The sequence below is a fragment of the Pygoscelis adeliae genome, unplaced genomic scaffold, assembly GCF_000699105.1.
Source record: "Pygoscelis adeliae isolate BGI_AS28 unplaced genomic scaffold, ASM69910v1 Scaffold286, whole genome shotgun sequence".
Lineage (NCBI taxonomy): Eukaryota > Metazoa > Chordata > Aves > Sphenisciformes > Spheniscidae > Pygoscelis > Pygoscelis adeliae.
The window spans coordinates 149,366-165,263 of record NW_008825076.1 but is presented as its reverse complement, the minus strand read 5'-3'; the positions used below and the strand labels follow the sequence as shown (position 1 = coordinate 165,263).

The 15,898-nt window shown below is 40.2% G+C and overlaps 2 protein-coding genes across 2 annotated transcripts in view; one reads left to right on the top strand and one right to left on the bottom strand.

Annotated features, from left to right (window-relative positions):
- Window positions 1–779, bottom strand: part of TOMM34 (translocase of outer mitochondrial membrane 34) — a 6,097-nt gene extending 5,318 nt beyond the window's left edge. The window contains exon 1 of the mRNA XM_009326828.1: window positions 775–779. Within this exon, the coding sequence (XP_009325103.1) occupies window positions 775–779 (5 nt within the window). The remainder of the gene's footprint in view (window positions 1–774) is intronic.
- A 989-nt stretch (window positions 780–1,768) lies between these two features.
- The window catches only part of STK4 (serine/threonine kinase 4), a 42,454-nt gene continuing 28,324 nt past the window's right edge, over window positions 1,769–15,898 (top strand). Inside the window, exons 1-10 of the mRNA XM_009326827.1 lie at window positions 1,769–1,791; window positions 2,026–2,106; window positions 2,970–3,098; window positions 5,030–5,144; window positions 5,695–5,859; window positions 6,268–6,435; window positions 7,002–7,139; window positions 7,789–7,917; window positions 8,360–8,413; window positions 10,210–10,396. Coding sequence (XP_009325102.1) covers window positions 1,769–1,791; window positions 2,026–2,106; window positions 2,970–3,098; window positions 5,030–5,144; window positions 5,695–5,859; window positions 6,268–6,435; window positions 7,002–7,139; window positions 7,789–7,917; window positions 8,360–8,413; window positions 10,210–10,396 — 1,189 coding nt within the window. The remainder of the gene's footprint in view (window positions 1,792–2,025; window positions 2,107–2,969; window positions 3,099–5,029; window positions 5,145–5,694; window positions 5,860–6,267; window positions 6,436–7,001; window positions 7,140–7,788; window positions 7,918–8,359; window positions 8,414–10,209; window positions 10,397–15,898) is intronic.

Genomic DNA, 15,898 nt, shown 5'->3' with positions numbered 1-15,898 from the left:
TTTGGAGGGCAGCAGCGGTCCGAATGAAGCACCGGTCTGTCAGGACGCTATCAGTGCTTTGCAGCTGGGTCCCGGGGAACGCTTTCGGCAGCGAACAAAGGAGGCTGCCGGCCCGGGTCCTCAGTGACATAGTCTTTTTTTGTTAAACAACAAAACAGCAACGTATCTTCTATTAGAAAAAAGCCTGGTTTTATTCTGTAATTGCTTGTGCCGGTGTTTAGCTGGAAGACGATTTGGATTAGCTCTGAACAACAACTTAGGCGGGATTGGTTTTGTGTTGCTGTTCCACCCGTGTTGTATAAGCATACGGTAAAAAGGCAGAGCGTGCCTTTGACAGCAGCGAGCGCGCTGGACGAACTGCACGGTGCGAAGGAATTGCGCTCCTTGACTATAGCAGAAATGAGGTAGTTTGATGCAAGGGCAGCAGTTGTCCAGTTATTGTGTTTGGATATATGAAAAGCCTTTTTTTTTTTTAAACAGAATTTAGGCCTCCTCTTACCTTCAGCAAGAAGGACCTGCCTCTGGCGTCGCCAGTTTTTGGGCTCCTTGGAAATTGCAGCTTGCGTGGTCACCGATACATACATTTTTTATTTTTTTTTCCCTTTCTCCTCTTCCCACACCTTCCTCCCTCCCCATTTTCACAAGGACAAGTAACACTGTGTTGGTTAACGCTTATCTTTGCAGGGAAGCTAGTGACTACTTTCAGTATTTCACCACTTCCTGAGTCTGCTGCTCTATAATGTTTCCTTTGCTTCAGGAAGCCATTGTATGTACTCCATGCGTGAGCTGCTCCTCCCATATGGCTTTTGTGCATAAACATAATAGCCAGGGATCAATGAGTGGTTTCTCACTCTGTTTCTGAAGAAATTGGGGAAAAAAATTATATATTTAGTATAAAAATTAGCATGCCTGTGGCTGGAGTCGTGATCTTTAACAGCAGTAGTAAGAGCTTTCAGTAGTAATTTGCAGTTGCAGGCGACCACATGCGTTTCATTTTAAACATTGCTGGCTGTGAGACCAGTAAGTTCTGAAAGCTCCAAGACTAATAAGTTTCTGTGTTTCAAAAACTTGTACGGGCTGGTTTGGGGAGTTCGGAGGTTTTTTTGTTTGTTGTTTTAGATTTTTTTTTTTAGTTTGTGTGAAAATGAAAGAGTATTTGTTTGTGGGCTATTGGATACTGTTTGTTTGACAGGAAAATGCTTTGTTTTCAGAACTTTTTTTTTTTATGCAGTCCTTAGCTATTTCAGGAGGTTTCTTGGTGAACAGCTCTCCGGCGTGGTAGAGGTGGACTGAAACAAATGTGGTTGATCTTGTTGCTTTGTGTATGGAATCTCCCTGAAATTTGTACTGGGGGCAAGGGGGGCTAAGTGAAGGATCACAGTACATAGCATGGTTTCTTTGCCTAGAAAGTATTTCAGCTGACTCTTATTAGCAATGCATTTAAGAGGGATGGACCATGCAGCGTTAAGATCCTGAAAGAGTCAGATAGCGGTTTCCTTTCCTTTTTTTCTTGATAGAATTTTCCTAGTATATGTCCAGGCCCACGAAGTTAAAATCTGAACTTCTGATGTTAAAAATGTACAGGCGAGATCAGTATTGCCGCCTTCCAGTAAACGTATTCCACGCATACTCTAAGGCCGTGCATCTTCCCTGATGCCTTAGAGCATATGCTTCCATTCAAGGTATTGAACTTCGGCAGATACGTTCAATAGCTGCAAGACTCTGCAGTGCTGTGTTGGGATTTGACCACCAGTGTATAGATCCCGAGATGCGTTTCCACCAAGGGGAACTGTAGATTTCTGTGCCTGATCAAATTCTCTTCTCTGTAGTTCCCAGTCCTCTTGTGCTATTGGATGCTAATAATATTCAGTCTCCTGGTCAGGTGAAACAAACTTACTTCATGATCGATTTACTTCACGTGAAGCCTTGTGTACATTCAAGCGGTGCTATTTATTCTTCTGTTTCAACAAAGCCCAACCTGCCGTAAAATTAAATGTAATAATTTCTTTATTCTTACATATACAGGCAGCTGAAGAAGTTAGATGAAGATAGTTTAACTAAACAACCTGAAGAAGTATTTGATGTATTGGAGAAGCTTGGAGAAGGGTATGTGTTCTATTCCGATGTGCCCAATGTACGTTTCTCTAAGAACAAATCTATGTAATGGGTATGTGTTCAGTGGTGTCTGATTTTTCACTTTTGTCAGGATCCTATTACTGCAAAGGTATGTACTGACATAGTGACAGTGTTTGGTTAGTAACAGAATAAAGAATTTGTTTCCCAAGAGTAAGATGTCTTATCCCAAACAGTAGCTTACGGCTCAGCAGTAGGGAGTTAAAACATTGTTGAAAAACGCCAATCTGGAGTTGATAGGGCTCTGTGGGAACCCGAGAGGTTTTGTAGTTCATCCCTGGTCCCTCTTGCGGAAGATCCGCGTGGTGGAAATTAACTTCTGTTGCATTGTGCCACTTAGTAAGGCAGAGCAGCATGGGAACACTTGGTGAGTGACGTGTTTGCCTTCTTAAGCAGTTCATTTGAAAAAACTGATTTGTAAATCTGCCTGGCTGCTGTAAGTAAAGAAGCTGGAAATAAGACAGATAATATCTGACAAGAACAAGCGAACCTCTCTGACCAGAGCCATAGTTCTTCCTGATGCTCAGCTGGGACTGTATGCTGGAAAAAGAGAGAATTGTATTGGTTGGATTAGTGTAAAACGCCCTTCCAAAGCTGTGGGCAGTGTAACGATGGTTGGCTCCTTTCTGACCGTCGCAGTGTGCTGTGACTTCCTGGTATTATTATAGTGTTTAGAAGCTAGTGGACTGATTATTTACATTAAAATACAAAATATTTTTAGCAGAAGGGTAGTTAATTTTTTACCTGATGGCTGCGCTTGCGAAAAGCAAAACCATAACATTTGCATTTTAAAAATGTTATTGCATTCCATGTTTGTTCAATATTTTGTTTCATAGTTCCTATGGCAGTGTGTTCAAAGCCATTCATAAAGAAACGGGTCAAGTTGTTGCAATTAAACAAGTTCCTGTGGAATCTGACCTGCAAGAGATTATAAAGGAAATATCCATAATGCAGCAATGTGACAGGTAAATGTATACTGCAAAACCCGTTATCGGTATGCAAAGAAAAGTATTGTCTATGATCTGGCGTTTAATCAAGAAAAAGCCATGATGTTGCCTTAAATGTTTTTTAAAAGGCCGGACTTGTACGATCAAGTTACCTCGTATCAACTGAGTCATGTTAACTGACCATTTGGGTAGTGTTAATCCAAGTAAAGGTAAGACGACAAAAATTTAGCTTGCAACGAGAGAGCATTAAGCTAAGTTGAATAACCTTGCACCTGCTGCCAGCAAAGACCCAAGCGTGTGAGCAGTTACTGCGGTTCTCCCCATGCACCATCACTTGTTGAAGAGTGGTAACTTGACTGTGTGCTAGAACAGCAGTTCCCATGTCCAAAGGGGTAATGAATTCTAAACAACTTTTGGTATGGACATAGAAAACTGTTAGAAGAGGGGGTTTTGTTTCTTTGTTTTTAAGGGGCACGCGGATGAGAGCCACTAATGCATGACCGCTCTTGCATGTGCATTATCTACATGCTGCCATCTGCTTGAGTGGCAGAATTGTCCTTCCCGGCCATTTTCTGCCTGTGCAGGTTCTAGTGCGGTACAAGCTGTCTGCTGATCTGAGCATCCCCAGAATAACTTGCCGGCAGCTCTGCGGGCTGATGGTTGGCTCTCTGGGTTGTCTTTGCATGTTTCATATGGGGAAAATATGTTGTACTAACTTAGCTAACGAAGAGCTCATGGGTGCAGAAGACGTCCTCTCAAAGCGTGTCCTAGGCTGAAAGTTTAAAATACACTAATTTCTTCTGGTATTATGAATTTAGCCTTAAGAAACTCTACTTTGATGGACTTCAGGCATGGAACACCATTTAAAATATATTACATCAGCAACACAAAACTATGGTCCCAGTCACTTACTCTTTTGCAGTTCACTGTCTTTAAATGAAGGTGACTGGTGGCAGACAACAAAATGTAACTTTAAAAGAATTTGTTCACAAAAAATCTTACTGTGTAACTTGGAAAGCATTACTAGGTGTCTCTTTCCTAAAAGAAATTAAATATTAACATTGTAAGGCCTAAAATGAGACCTTACAGTTATGAACAGCAGCGGGAATGAATCACTGGAGCATCAAGTTTTCTGCGCAAGCATTAAGGGACACTGGTGGTGTGACTGACTTGCTAGTTTTACAGTTTTTCATTAGAGAATCTTCAGCAGAGAATAGATTAAGTGGACTTTTCTTCCTTGGCTCCATTCCCACAAAATCAGGAATAGTCTTTCTGTTAGTTTTCTGCTTTACCTTTTTCAGAGGACAGATGGTTATTCTGATCAATATGCTTTACTAGGTTGTTTGCTTTTTGGGCAGCCAGGTAGCTGACTGTGAGAGACAGTCCTAGGTTGTACCGGATTCCTAAAATACATCCTGGACTAAATTGTGGAAGCAAGTAGGTGCATGTGGCAGTGGGGGAACATTCCTCTTAATGAACATGATAGCTATTTTCCAGCAAACTTTGGACCTTATTTAATGTTTCCATTTGGTTGCAAATGCTCTGCAGCAACTTTATCAGGGACAGCCATGGTGTGTTTCTCATTCCCTTGTCCTGCCTTCTTGCTTGCCACAGCACTGACCTTGTTGTAATCTGGTTCAGGGAACTAAACCAGATTGAAGGCTAATGGCTCCTTATTTCTATAGGATTTCTTTTCAGACAGTTTAGCTCTCTGAACTGACTTATTGGCAGGTCAGGTGAGCACCACTGTGGGGAGGAGGCTTGGCAGGACTGCAGTAGCCCTGTGCAAGTTGAGATTTTTGGAATACTTTTGAGCAGAGTTTCAGTGGCACTTCAGCTCTGAATTTCTAAAACAGACTTAGGGACTCTGCAGTGTATTTTGGTTATTCAGTTATGCTGGTTGTGGTATTTGACCCTTTGTTTTCTCCTCCTTTTTTCACATTTCATAGTCCTCATGTGGTGAAATACTACGGCAGCTATTTTAAGAACACAGACCTGTGGATAGTCATGGAATACTGCGGCGCTGGATCTGTGTCTGATATTATTCGATTACGAAATAAAACTGTACGTCCTTTCTCCTTTGAATGTATGAATGGGAAATATGGGTGTCCAGCAGCTCAAGGAAGCAGAGTAGTTTGTGCACTGGCGTTTGGGCATAATTTTCACGGTGTTCAATGCCTGACATTGGCCATAACTTGAGATGCAGGTCCTTTGTTCCTCTGAAAATGGGAAAACTGATTACATTCATCAAGTTTTGGTTATCTGGATAATGTAATCGGTGGAGCAGATCTTGGTTTGTTGGCTTTCCTGAAAACCCAGACCAATTCTGAATAACGGACTCCACTTTGCCTTACTTTGGTTATTGCAGGATAAGAATTACTAGTTGAGAAAGGGTTATGGTATGTGAAATATGGTACATGTGTGTATGTGTTCTGGTTGTAATCTAATTCTACTACATAATGCTGTAAGTCGCTAACTAATTCCCCATTAGTATGGCAACCTTTAGTGAAGGCAATTAAATAGCAATTAGTGAATCTCAGGAAAACATAGACTGGAACACAGTAGTGTTACTCTCAGCAACTGGTAGGTTGGCAGTAACTCTTCTTTTCTTTAGCTCACAGAGGAGGAAATTGCTACAATAGTGCAATCAACACTGAAAGGACTGGAGTACCTGCATTTTATGAGGAAAATACACAGGGACATCAAAGCTGGAAATATATTGCTAAATACAGAGGGACATGCTAAACTTGCAGATTTTGGAGTGGCGGGACAACTTACAGTAAGTAAAACCAAAATGGTTGTGTACACTTCAGTTTATCTTTTTAACCTGCGTGCGAGTATGATGTGCTTGAGAAGACTTTGAGAAATTGTTCTAAACTGGTTTTTAGCGCTTTACATCAATGTAATGAGATGCTAAACCAGCAGGGATTAGAGCAGAGCTTCCCCTGTGGAAGCTGCTATACCTAAGTAATGGTTTGCAATAGCATTTGCTGTTTTCTTCAGGATATTTGTAGCTTCTGTAAGCACATTTCAGTTCCTCTTTGCAGCCCTCCGTATCCCAGTCTTGCTGAATCTAATAATAAGCATGTGTGCAAGTGAAAGATAATTAGGGTGATAATTCACTAATGGATGTTTGTGGCTTATACAATTGCCATTGTCTGGATCTTTGTTCTGCTCTTCTTCTCAGGACACCATGGCAAAGCGGAACACAGTTATAGGGACCCCATTTTGGATGGCTCCAGAAGTGATTCAAGAAATTGGGTATAATTGTGTTGCAGACATCTGGTCTCTGGGAATCACTGCAATAGAAATGGCTGAAGGCAAGCCACCATATGCAGATATTCATCCTATGAGGGTAAAGACTGTGGCCTTTTAAAATGTATTGCTGCATGGAAAGGATTTGCTATTATAGCTAGCTGAATAACATCAACATACCATCTTGCTTTTAATTTAGAGTAAATGATTTGTTTTCTGTCGGTTCTTTGTACTGTTAATTAAATGAAAAACAGGTCTTTGAGAAGGAGAATCTACATGGGAAGGAAAATCACAATCCTCTTCTGTTAAGACATAGCGGAAGCTCCCTGTGTTGGATGTGAAGAAACATATTTTCAGCTATATTATCCAAAGCAGTTTTTTTTTATGCAAGCACAAATTTTTAAGACTTAAAAATGGCAGATTCACACCTTTTGGGGCATATAATGGCTCAGACAGAGGTGTAAGCACCTGGTGGGAAAAGTCTGAGTTCTTGCTACTTGATCCCTCTGAGCAAATTTGTGTATCATATTGGCAGGAACTCTGCAGAAGAAGCAAACTTAATGTCTATCGTTCTTTAGTACCAGTGTATGTTTGTGTGTATTTATGTTGTATTGTTGGAAAGCTTTAAACTTTGTTTGGAAATCTGGAATATTCTTCTGTTTTCAGGCAATTTTCATGATTCCTACCAATCCTCCTCCAACATTCCGGAGACCAGAGCTCTGGTCAGACAGTTTTACGGACTTTGTAAAACAGTGTCTTGTTAAGAGCCCGGAGCAGCGTGCCACTGCAACACAGCTTCTGCAGGTCTGCCTTTTCTTACAAGAACATAAGGTCTAGAGGAGGCTTGCTAGGGTAGGCAGTGCTGCGTGTCTATGGAGATGTTGGTTTCATTTCTTGCTGCTCCTGCTCACTACAGATTTTACTTTTTAATATCTCATTTTAAAAATCTTACACTCAACTTCAACTTTTCAGTTCCTCTCTAAGAACCAGTCTAACTTCAGCTTCCTATCTTTGTCTTCTCTGGTTTGGTTTTTTTTTGTTTGTTAAGCTTTCGGAGTTTTTCTTTTTTACTTTCAGATTCTCACCAGCACTGCCAAGAAACCGCCTCTTAAAACGCTAAAAAAGAGAGGCTAAATGAAAGCGATTGCTCAGAATAGTCTAGGCGTGGTGATGATCTGTGTAGTTGGTTCTTGACAGCTAAGCTGCTAAGGAAAGAAATAAGTAGGGTGGTGGGAGGGGAATGAGCCCAAGGTCTCGCAGCAGTAGTGCCTCTGTAGCGTGTTTGGAGGGTGGGAGGTCTCCCTCCTGTGCCAAACGGAAGTACTGGATTTTTATTTTAGTAATGCATTGAGTTAAACCTTAATTTTGTTTGGAAGTAGGCCATAGTAACAGTGTTTTGCTGTTATGTCTTGGTTCGGATGCAGTGCTTATTTGTTTTTAAAATACTTCTCAGCATCCATTTGTTAAAAGTGCCAAAGGAGTGTCAATCCTGCGAGACTTGATTAATGAAGCGATGGATATCAAGCTGAAACGTCAAGAGGCACAACAGCGTGAACTAGATCAAGATGATGAAGAAAATTCAGTGAGTATTTAATAGCAACAGTGTACGAAGTCCAAACTCTTGCTCCTTTCATAAGGCTTAGCTGCTTTGGGTTTTGGTTTTGCAATATTTTGTCCAGTTGCCCACGGATTTGACTTAGTTCTCGAGTTTTCTACTTTATGACTGCTTAACCTGATGCTTAGTCTCTGCTCAATCTTTATATTTGAGTCGGATAGCCAGCATGTATGGCTTATTGTTTAGCTTAGAGTGTAGCTAGAGACCTGTGATTGAGTAAGTCTACAAAGTAGTGTATGCAAAAGACTTGATACGTTTTCCCAGTTGGATTATATTATTTATGCAGTAATGAGAATTCTTCATTGTAGATTCAGTTCTTAGACTGCTCTTCTAGTATAAAATAATAATATCGTCTGTGATGCACTATGATATAAGTATGTTATATTGTTTTACTATTGTTGTGCTTTAGAACCCCCCTTATAGAAACTTTCTACTACACAAGAGCAACCGACAGAAACCTGAGGTGAGGGCATGACAAGTGTCCAGGGGATTGCTGTGAATTTAAGCTCGGGCTCCTTGTTTCAGTGGTTACAGCATGTGAATATGGAAAGCATGTTGAAAGCTGTTTTTTGAGCCTCTGCCTGCTTCAACCTGAATAAATGAAACGGGCAACAAAAGGCATTGTATGCCAGAGTCCTTTTCAGAGGTTAGACTTGAATAGCATGGTCCACAGTATCTATGCTGAAGACATTGTTCATCTAGTTTTCCATTTAGGACTGCCTATTTGTTCAGTGTGGAAGTAATTTTATTGGTCATGTTGCCATGATGTTGACTCTAAGAGTATTGTCCCTACCCTCTCTCCTTCATTTCTGACTGATCCGGAGTCACACTGCTGAGAGATGGTGTCTATGTAGTGGAGTTGAGTGGTCTCCGTCGGTGTGTGTGTTTTCCCAAAGCTTCTCTACTCCATGTCTGCTAGCAGAAAAGTGTTCCCCAGCACTTCCCAAGTGCTGCAGAAATTTCTGCTGTAGTCCTTTGTTAAATGATGTGTAGCTAACATTTATTACTTCCTCTCACCCACTCATCTCCACATAAAATTACTTTTCCTCCATTAATATCTCGTGTAGTTTTTCTCCTCCTCTTGCTATTGGTTTTGAGGTTGGGAAGTAAATTATTATAGACACCCTTGACAGAACAGATAAAATGCATGGAAGACCAGAACGTGGAGGGGTGTACTTCTTACTTTCAGTGACACTGAGATGGAGTATTACAGCTTGATGTGCGAGTCCTGTGTTTTCCCTCTAACACTAATACAGATCAGTAAGCCCGTGGTCACACATAAAGAACTGTGAACTTCATCCTTATAAGATCCAAGGTGAGATGCCTAGAAACTCTACTGCAAACCTAGGAACTGACTTCTCTTCTTGTAGTTGGATAGCTGGTTCACATTTCCAAGAAACTAAATAGATTGTGGAAATTTGTTCTTCATGAAATCCTAGTCACAATATAGAGTTAGTGAAGCACACACCACCGAATAAAACTACTACCTCTGGCTAACTTAATCAGCTGCCAGGAAGTTGTCCTACCAGAATTTGTTTCAGGAGCTTGTGTTTTCCTACAGAGTCAGCCTCTTGAGCCTCGACAGCAATAATTCAAACTTCTTAATATTAGTACCTGGTAAGAAATGGAAAGATAAGAAATAATTTTCATCTGAAAAAAATGACTAGACTTCGATAATTTATTTCATTACTTTTTAAAGATTTGCAAATTCAGTTCATTTTTCTTCAGTGCTTCTGAAGTATACAGCAGGTAAAACTACCTAAATGTTAAAGACAGACTCCTAAAAAATAGGGTGATCGTTTTTCTTCAGTGTGCCACATGCACTCCAGACTTAGACCTGTTGCTGTCTAATAACTAATGACTCCTCAGTGAACTGTACCACTTGAGATAGGAGTTTTAGGTCAACTGTTAAAACTGGCAACTTTCCTAGAAACACTGATGACTGAATGAGTATTGTAATCTACTCTTACAGACAGGTCACCAGGTCAGAAATGAGATACAAGTTGCATTGAGAAGCTTTTGCTGATTATTTATCTGTTCTCTTATTTATCAAGCTGGCAGAAAAGTATGACGACTTTTCATTACCTGCTTGGAGATGACAGGGAGAGAACTAAGTGCATAAAACAAAATGTCGTTGGCCTCCATGTGTATTTGTAAAAATCTCTGAGTTAGTCTGACTTGCTAGTGTCCTTGAATACAGACACTCTCATGGGACTTCACCACCATCAGTAAAAATGTACTTATGGCATCCTTTTACAGGAAGAAGATGAAACAGATTCAGGTACCATGGTGAGGGCGAGCGGAGATGAAACTGGTACCATAAGAGCTGTCAACACGATGAGTGATGGAGCCAACACAATGATAGAGCATGATGGCACCCTGGAATCCCAGCTGGGTACAATGGTCATAAACACAGAAGAGGAAGAGGAGGAGGGCACCATGAAAAGTAAGAAAACATCTTTAACTTCTAGAAAATTACTTAGGACCTAATGTGGGCTATGATATGTATTCCCAACCTGCTTTGATGTTTTTGGTAGCTTATTGTGATGTCTTTTGGTTTTAGGGACCTAAAACTCCTAGGTCGATGCCCTCTGACAATAGAGAAGAGAGACCCTTTCTAGGTCCAGGTTTCAAGCCATTCTTTTTAGTCTTGCACTTGGTGTAGCTCGTGAGTTGTACACAATTTCCACAGGCTTCTGTGCTGATCAAATAAGATCTGATTCTAGCTAGTATGGGGTTTTTTGTTGGTTCTTTTTTGTCTGTTTTGTCTTTTTCACAGAATGTAGAGAAGGGAGACTCTAGCAAAGGGTTGATAAAAAAATTTGTGCTGCTTTAGAAGGTGATCTGGCTGTGACCTGGCATCTGAAAGCAGCAAGTCTGTTTCAGAACTGATGCATCAAATCAAGGGCTACATTTATGAAATGACAAATACCTTGCACCTTTCAAGCACAGTAAGGCACACAGTGGGAGGAGCTAGCATCTCTCCAGACTTCAGTGTTTCTTTAGTGTTACTTTAATCACTGAGGACAACTGAATAAACTGTGTGTTGCTGTCCTGAGACATTCAAGCTGAAACCCATTCCACACTAAAATGGAAAAGCTGAGTAAAACTACAAGCCTTGTCATAGGATGTAAGATTTAAAATTATGTATCTTTGATCCCCGATAGTCTGTGGAAGACATCACAGCTTGACCTGGAAGAGGGTTAAAAACTTATTTTTTTTTTTTTTTTGATTAAAGAGATGACAGGGAGAGCCTCCTTGGAAAAGTATGACTAGAAGAAAAAGAATATTTTTCTCAATTATGGATTTTCATAGAAATCCATTTCCACAGATTTGGTAGTCTCAACAGTATTAAAGCAGAGGTCATAGATGACTCAGCTGGCCAGCATGGATGTTTGTTCCAGGACCAAGGAAAGTGCTGAGTGGGGGCTCAGCAGTAGTAAAATATGACCATCATAGGCAAGGCTTGTTCTTCTGGCTCTTGCGCTGCTTCCAAAGACTTCCTTGGCCATCTGATTTTGAACCTTTAGCTATTGTGGGAGAGGAAAAAATTCTCAGCAGGAGTTTGGAGAAATCCTTTTCTCGTGACTTTCTGTGTTGAAAGCTTCTTCCATGTGGGGGCCCTCTAGAGCTTGTGGAAAGATACTGTTTTCGAGAGTGAAATTTCAGCAGAACCAGTTTAGAGTTTCCCAATCTTTGGCAAACACTGATTCAGCACGTTAAAAACTAGAGGTGTCAGCCCATGTAGCAGCTTGTGGCAACAAAGATGATGGAGTAATGCCATCGGGTGTTGTGGAACAAGGTAGCTCCAGCAAGGAGACAGATGGATGCTTAGAGTAGCTAAAAGGTCACCCAAAGAGTGGCACATGTTAACAGCCTTAAATAAATCAAGTGAGGTTGCAGTTTCTTTACAAATAGACAACACTTAATTTCCCATCATCAGTGTGTACTGTTCCATTTCATGATTCACAATAACAGAGGTTTTACTGTCTGTGGTGCTCCTGCACTGGCTACCAAAGGTGTGTAAGTAAAGCACCTCTTCAGTTTATCTTCTTGTGTTTAACACGTGCTTCTCTTCTCACCATCTTTTTAAGATTGCAGTGCTTGTAACTCAAAAGCATCTAATGCCCTCCGTGAAGTAGTGTACAGAGGTTTGAGGAGATGCCTTTGATAATACCTCTTTTGCAAGGACAGACTTTCATTTTGAGTAGAATCCGTTATGAGGATATAGCAATGTCTTTAATATAGTGTAGTATCTAACCTCAAGAGGGAGCTCCAGAACAAGCTCTAAGAGCTCTAGATCTCTGTGACTAGAAAGTTCAGTTTTTATTTTAACCCCCCCTTAGACTTCAGACTTCTTAAAAGCACTCTGTTCTTCAACTGCTGCTGTGTAACAGTATTCAAAGCTGAGTATGTGGCAGCAGTGCTTGAGCAGCTCTGCCTTCTGGAGGAAGCGTTCTGAGATCCTGGGTGCAAATGATGGCTGACACTGGTGCCGCTTTCGTGTCGATGGGTTTCACACAGTAGTATCTAGTGAAACCCAGCTGCACTCAGCGCGCTCTCTGCTGCAGGTTGTGCTGCATTTTAATAACTTGTACCTTGATTCCAAGAAATCTGATGTTAATGAGAATGATTGATTGTACCAGGCTAAAACTTAACTCTTCCTTAACACCTTATTCTCCTCCGTCCCCAGTAGCATAATTCTGAAATTCTGAAAACTGCTGCACTGAGCAGTTCTGTGTTTTTCTTGGACGCACTGCAAGGCAGTGTCTTTGTGCAGCTTGCCCTTCATTGAATTGCCTATAGCTCCACTTTGCAGCTCGCCGTTTCCATATTCATGTTCTCATAACATTCAGTTAAATTGATTTAACTGTAAAGCTCATCAGCCTGCTGCAGAACTCTCTGGAGCAAGTTCTTTTTGTAATCTTAAATATAAATGTAATAATGCTGTTTGGAAACCACTGAGTTTGAAGAAGCTTCATTGATTCATATTTTTTAAAGATGTCTATATTTCATTTGGCAGCTTGTGTTATGACTCACAATAAAACCTGTTTTAAGTCAATAAAGAAGTTCTGATTTTTCTTGCATGGCATTAGTAGGAGAATTTAGCTTCCCTAGGTGTCTTGGGCTTTTTAACTGTAGGCTTCTGAGCTTGTGTTCTGGCCCTTCCTCCTAATATAAAAAAAAAATCTGTGTCTTCACCAGGTTTTGGTTTGGTTTTATTTCTTTTTAATGTAAAAAGTGTTTATAGGACATTGAAATGTGATGCTTTAGATAGGAGTGTCTTGGAAATCTCTAGCAAACAATTTCCAATAGTCTTGAAAGTGATTCTTGCATAAATCAATTCATGACTTGTCAGGCTCAGAGGAAAAGCATTCTTAAATTCCAGTATTTTACATTGTAGGGGAAGTTTTGTTCTGTAGTCAATTGAGCTGTAATTCTGTTTGCTTAAATTCTTTCGTTTGCTTGGTTTTTTTCTGGCCACTCGATATAAATAGGCAGCATTAAAAATGTCGCTATGACACTCTGTTACGCATTTTGAAAGCACTCAAGTGATTGCCTGAAACCGCAGATACTAAATTGCACTGCGACACATTTTACTTATAAATTGATTGCTAACAGATTACTTATGGGTTGCGGTTAAACTATTCCAGCAAAACTTTGGAAGTAGCTGAAGAACTATAGATGAACAATCATTTGTAACAACAGACATTTCCATTGTGCTCGAGAGCTGGAATAACTTTTGAACTGTTAATATGTCTGAAGTAATCTTTTTTAATTTTTCTATGAGAGAATATATAATGCTAGTAAAAAGTGCAGCATTTTTTACTCTTTCTTTTTTTGCTTTTTCTGCTTTATTTGCTGTAGGTCTTTAAATAGTGGAAACTTGGCATGAGTTTGTCTCTTCGATTTAAAGAGTGGAACGTAATTTTATAATAAAGCAGATAAACATATTGCCTTCCTTGGACTCTGCAATATGATCAGGTCCAAGTGAAATAGGATCTAGTTTGTCTAGTACTATAATCTGTCCTATTTTCTATGTTAAAGCGCCTCTTGCTTGTTTAAGCACCAAATAAAACAACACTGGAGAATGTAGAACTGCCAACAGTGGTGTGAGTTGGGCTGTCTGTTTTTTGGGTCAAGGTGAATGAGGGATCTGGAGAGGGTGAAAGAATTGTGGGTGTGGGGTTTTTGTTAATGTGGCATGCATTCAGTAGAGCATCTCATGCAGAGATAGACCAGAAGCTCTGATAACGCTGTTGCCTCTGCTTTGATAATGCAATGTGCAGGTAAAAATTCTTGATAGTTTGTGAATGTTTAAAATAAAAATTTCTAGGCTTAATTCTTATAATAAAGTTAGGGGTGGTTTGGGTTTTGTTCTGCTTTTGCCATGCCCCCGCTGCTAAGCATGGTTGTGTTCCTTTTAAAAAGATACTCACCCTTTTGAGGGGAGATTGGGTTTCATTAGCAAATGAAATGAGCTAAGATGCAAACTTGGCAACTTTCTATTAGAAAAATGATTCAGACTAAGCTTGTTAGTCTTGGTGGCTTTGTGAGACATCCAGTGGGTGACACTTAAACCTAAACCAGAGAAGTGTTACTGCCAAGACTCAGGGAACTTTTTGTCTCCACTAATAAACCTGTAATTTGTCATGTAAAGCAATCACTGTAAAAGCTGTAATGTGAACAACAGAATGAATATGGATGGCAGAAGGTTTATGTGATTGCATTAATATTATAATTGAATAAAGTGTTACTGGTGCGTAGCTGAGGTAGCTATAGGTGGTGTAATATCAGTAGTTGTCCAAAAATGTGTAGATGCATGTTATCCAAATCGCTAATGCAGGTACTGTAGAGAATAGCTCCGCGTTTTGTCAGTATTTACATTATGTGTATGTCAAAGATATTGGCTGTGTTTTGCCTCTGTGTTTCTCTGTAGACAGTAGCTCTTCGTAGCAGCTTCCCACTACTTAGTGTTATTAATGTCCAGTGGTACATTTCTGTATTTAAAATAAATCGGTCCATTTAGGCATAATTGGACCATAAAACACTCTTAGCGTTACGCATTTAAATAACATACCTTTTACAGAAACACCTACACTGATTAAATTCTTCTCGAACTGTAAGAAGCATTGTACTGCCACTCTTGAGGTGTAGAGAGTACAAATCTTCAGATAAGTCTTCTAGCTGTGTTACTTTTCTTTTATCTTAGTAGCAGCCTCGCTGGCAAACTTGACATAAACAGCGGCCAGCACATTTTGTTTAAGGCTATCAAGTTGTGCAGACATGCGGACAGTATTTTTGAGCGATGGAAGGAGTTGTGTATGCTGTCTTTTTGTCGTTGGGTTTTTGCTGTGGGTTTTGGTTTTTCTGTTTGAAGAGTGGTAGGCTACTGGAGTTCTGTGCAGCGTGTTAGCAATTGAAATAGTGGTTCTGTGCAGGCTGAAGCATGAAGAAAAGTTAAGTCTGGGATCTAAGTTGGCTGCTTGTCCACCTTTGGTTGTCCTGAATATTTGAGAAAGCTTTAATGCTAAGACAAAGTTAATCATCTGTTAAATATTTATATTTTCAGAGACACTGAAATTGGAGAGAGATGTTTGTGTTTAACACAGCTATTTTTGCTGTTCCTAGCACTTGATTATTAAGCACCCCTGCATTTGTGATGGTCGGGGCTACAAAGTAGGGGGATTTTTTTTTTCTGGACAGAAGCATTGTCTTGAGGAAGAGGGGAAGTATGACTAACAGAGTCCTGAGTAGCATACAGGAGGCAATATGTTTCAGGAGACTCAACCAAGAGACAGAATAGTAGTAAATCACTTAGTAAGAATATCTCTGTCCCATATGCATGCATATATTTGCACGTACAGCCAAACTGTAACCTACCTGTCTCTTCTAAGAATAAACTCACTTCTTACTGGATCAAAATAAACCCTGGAGAAAGCCCTCC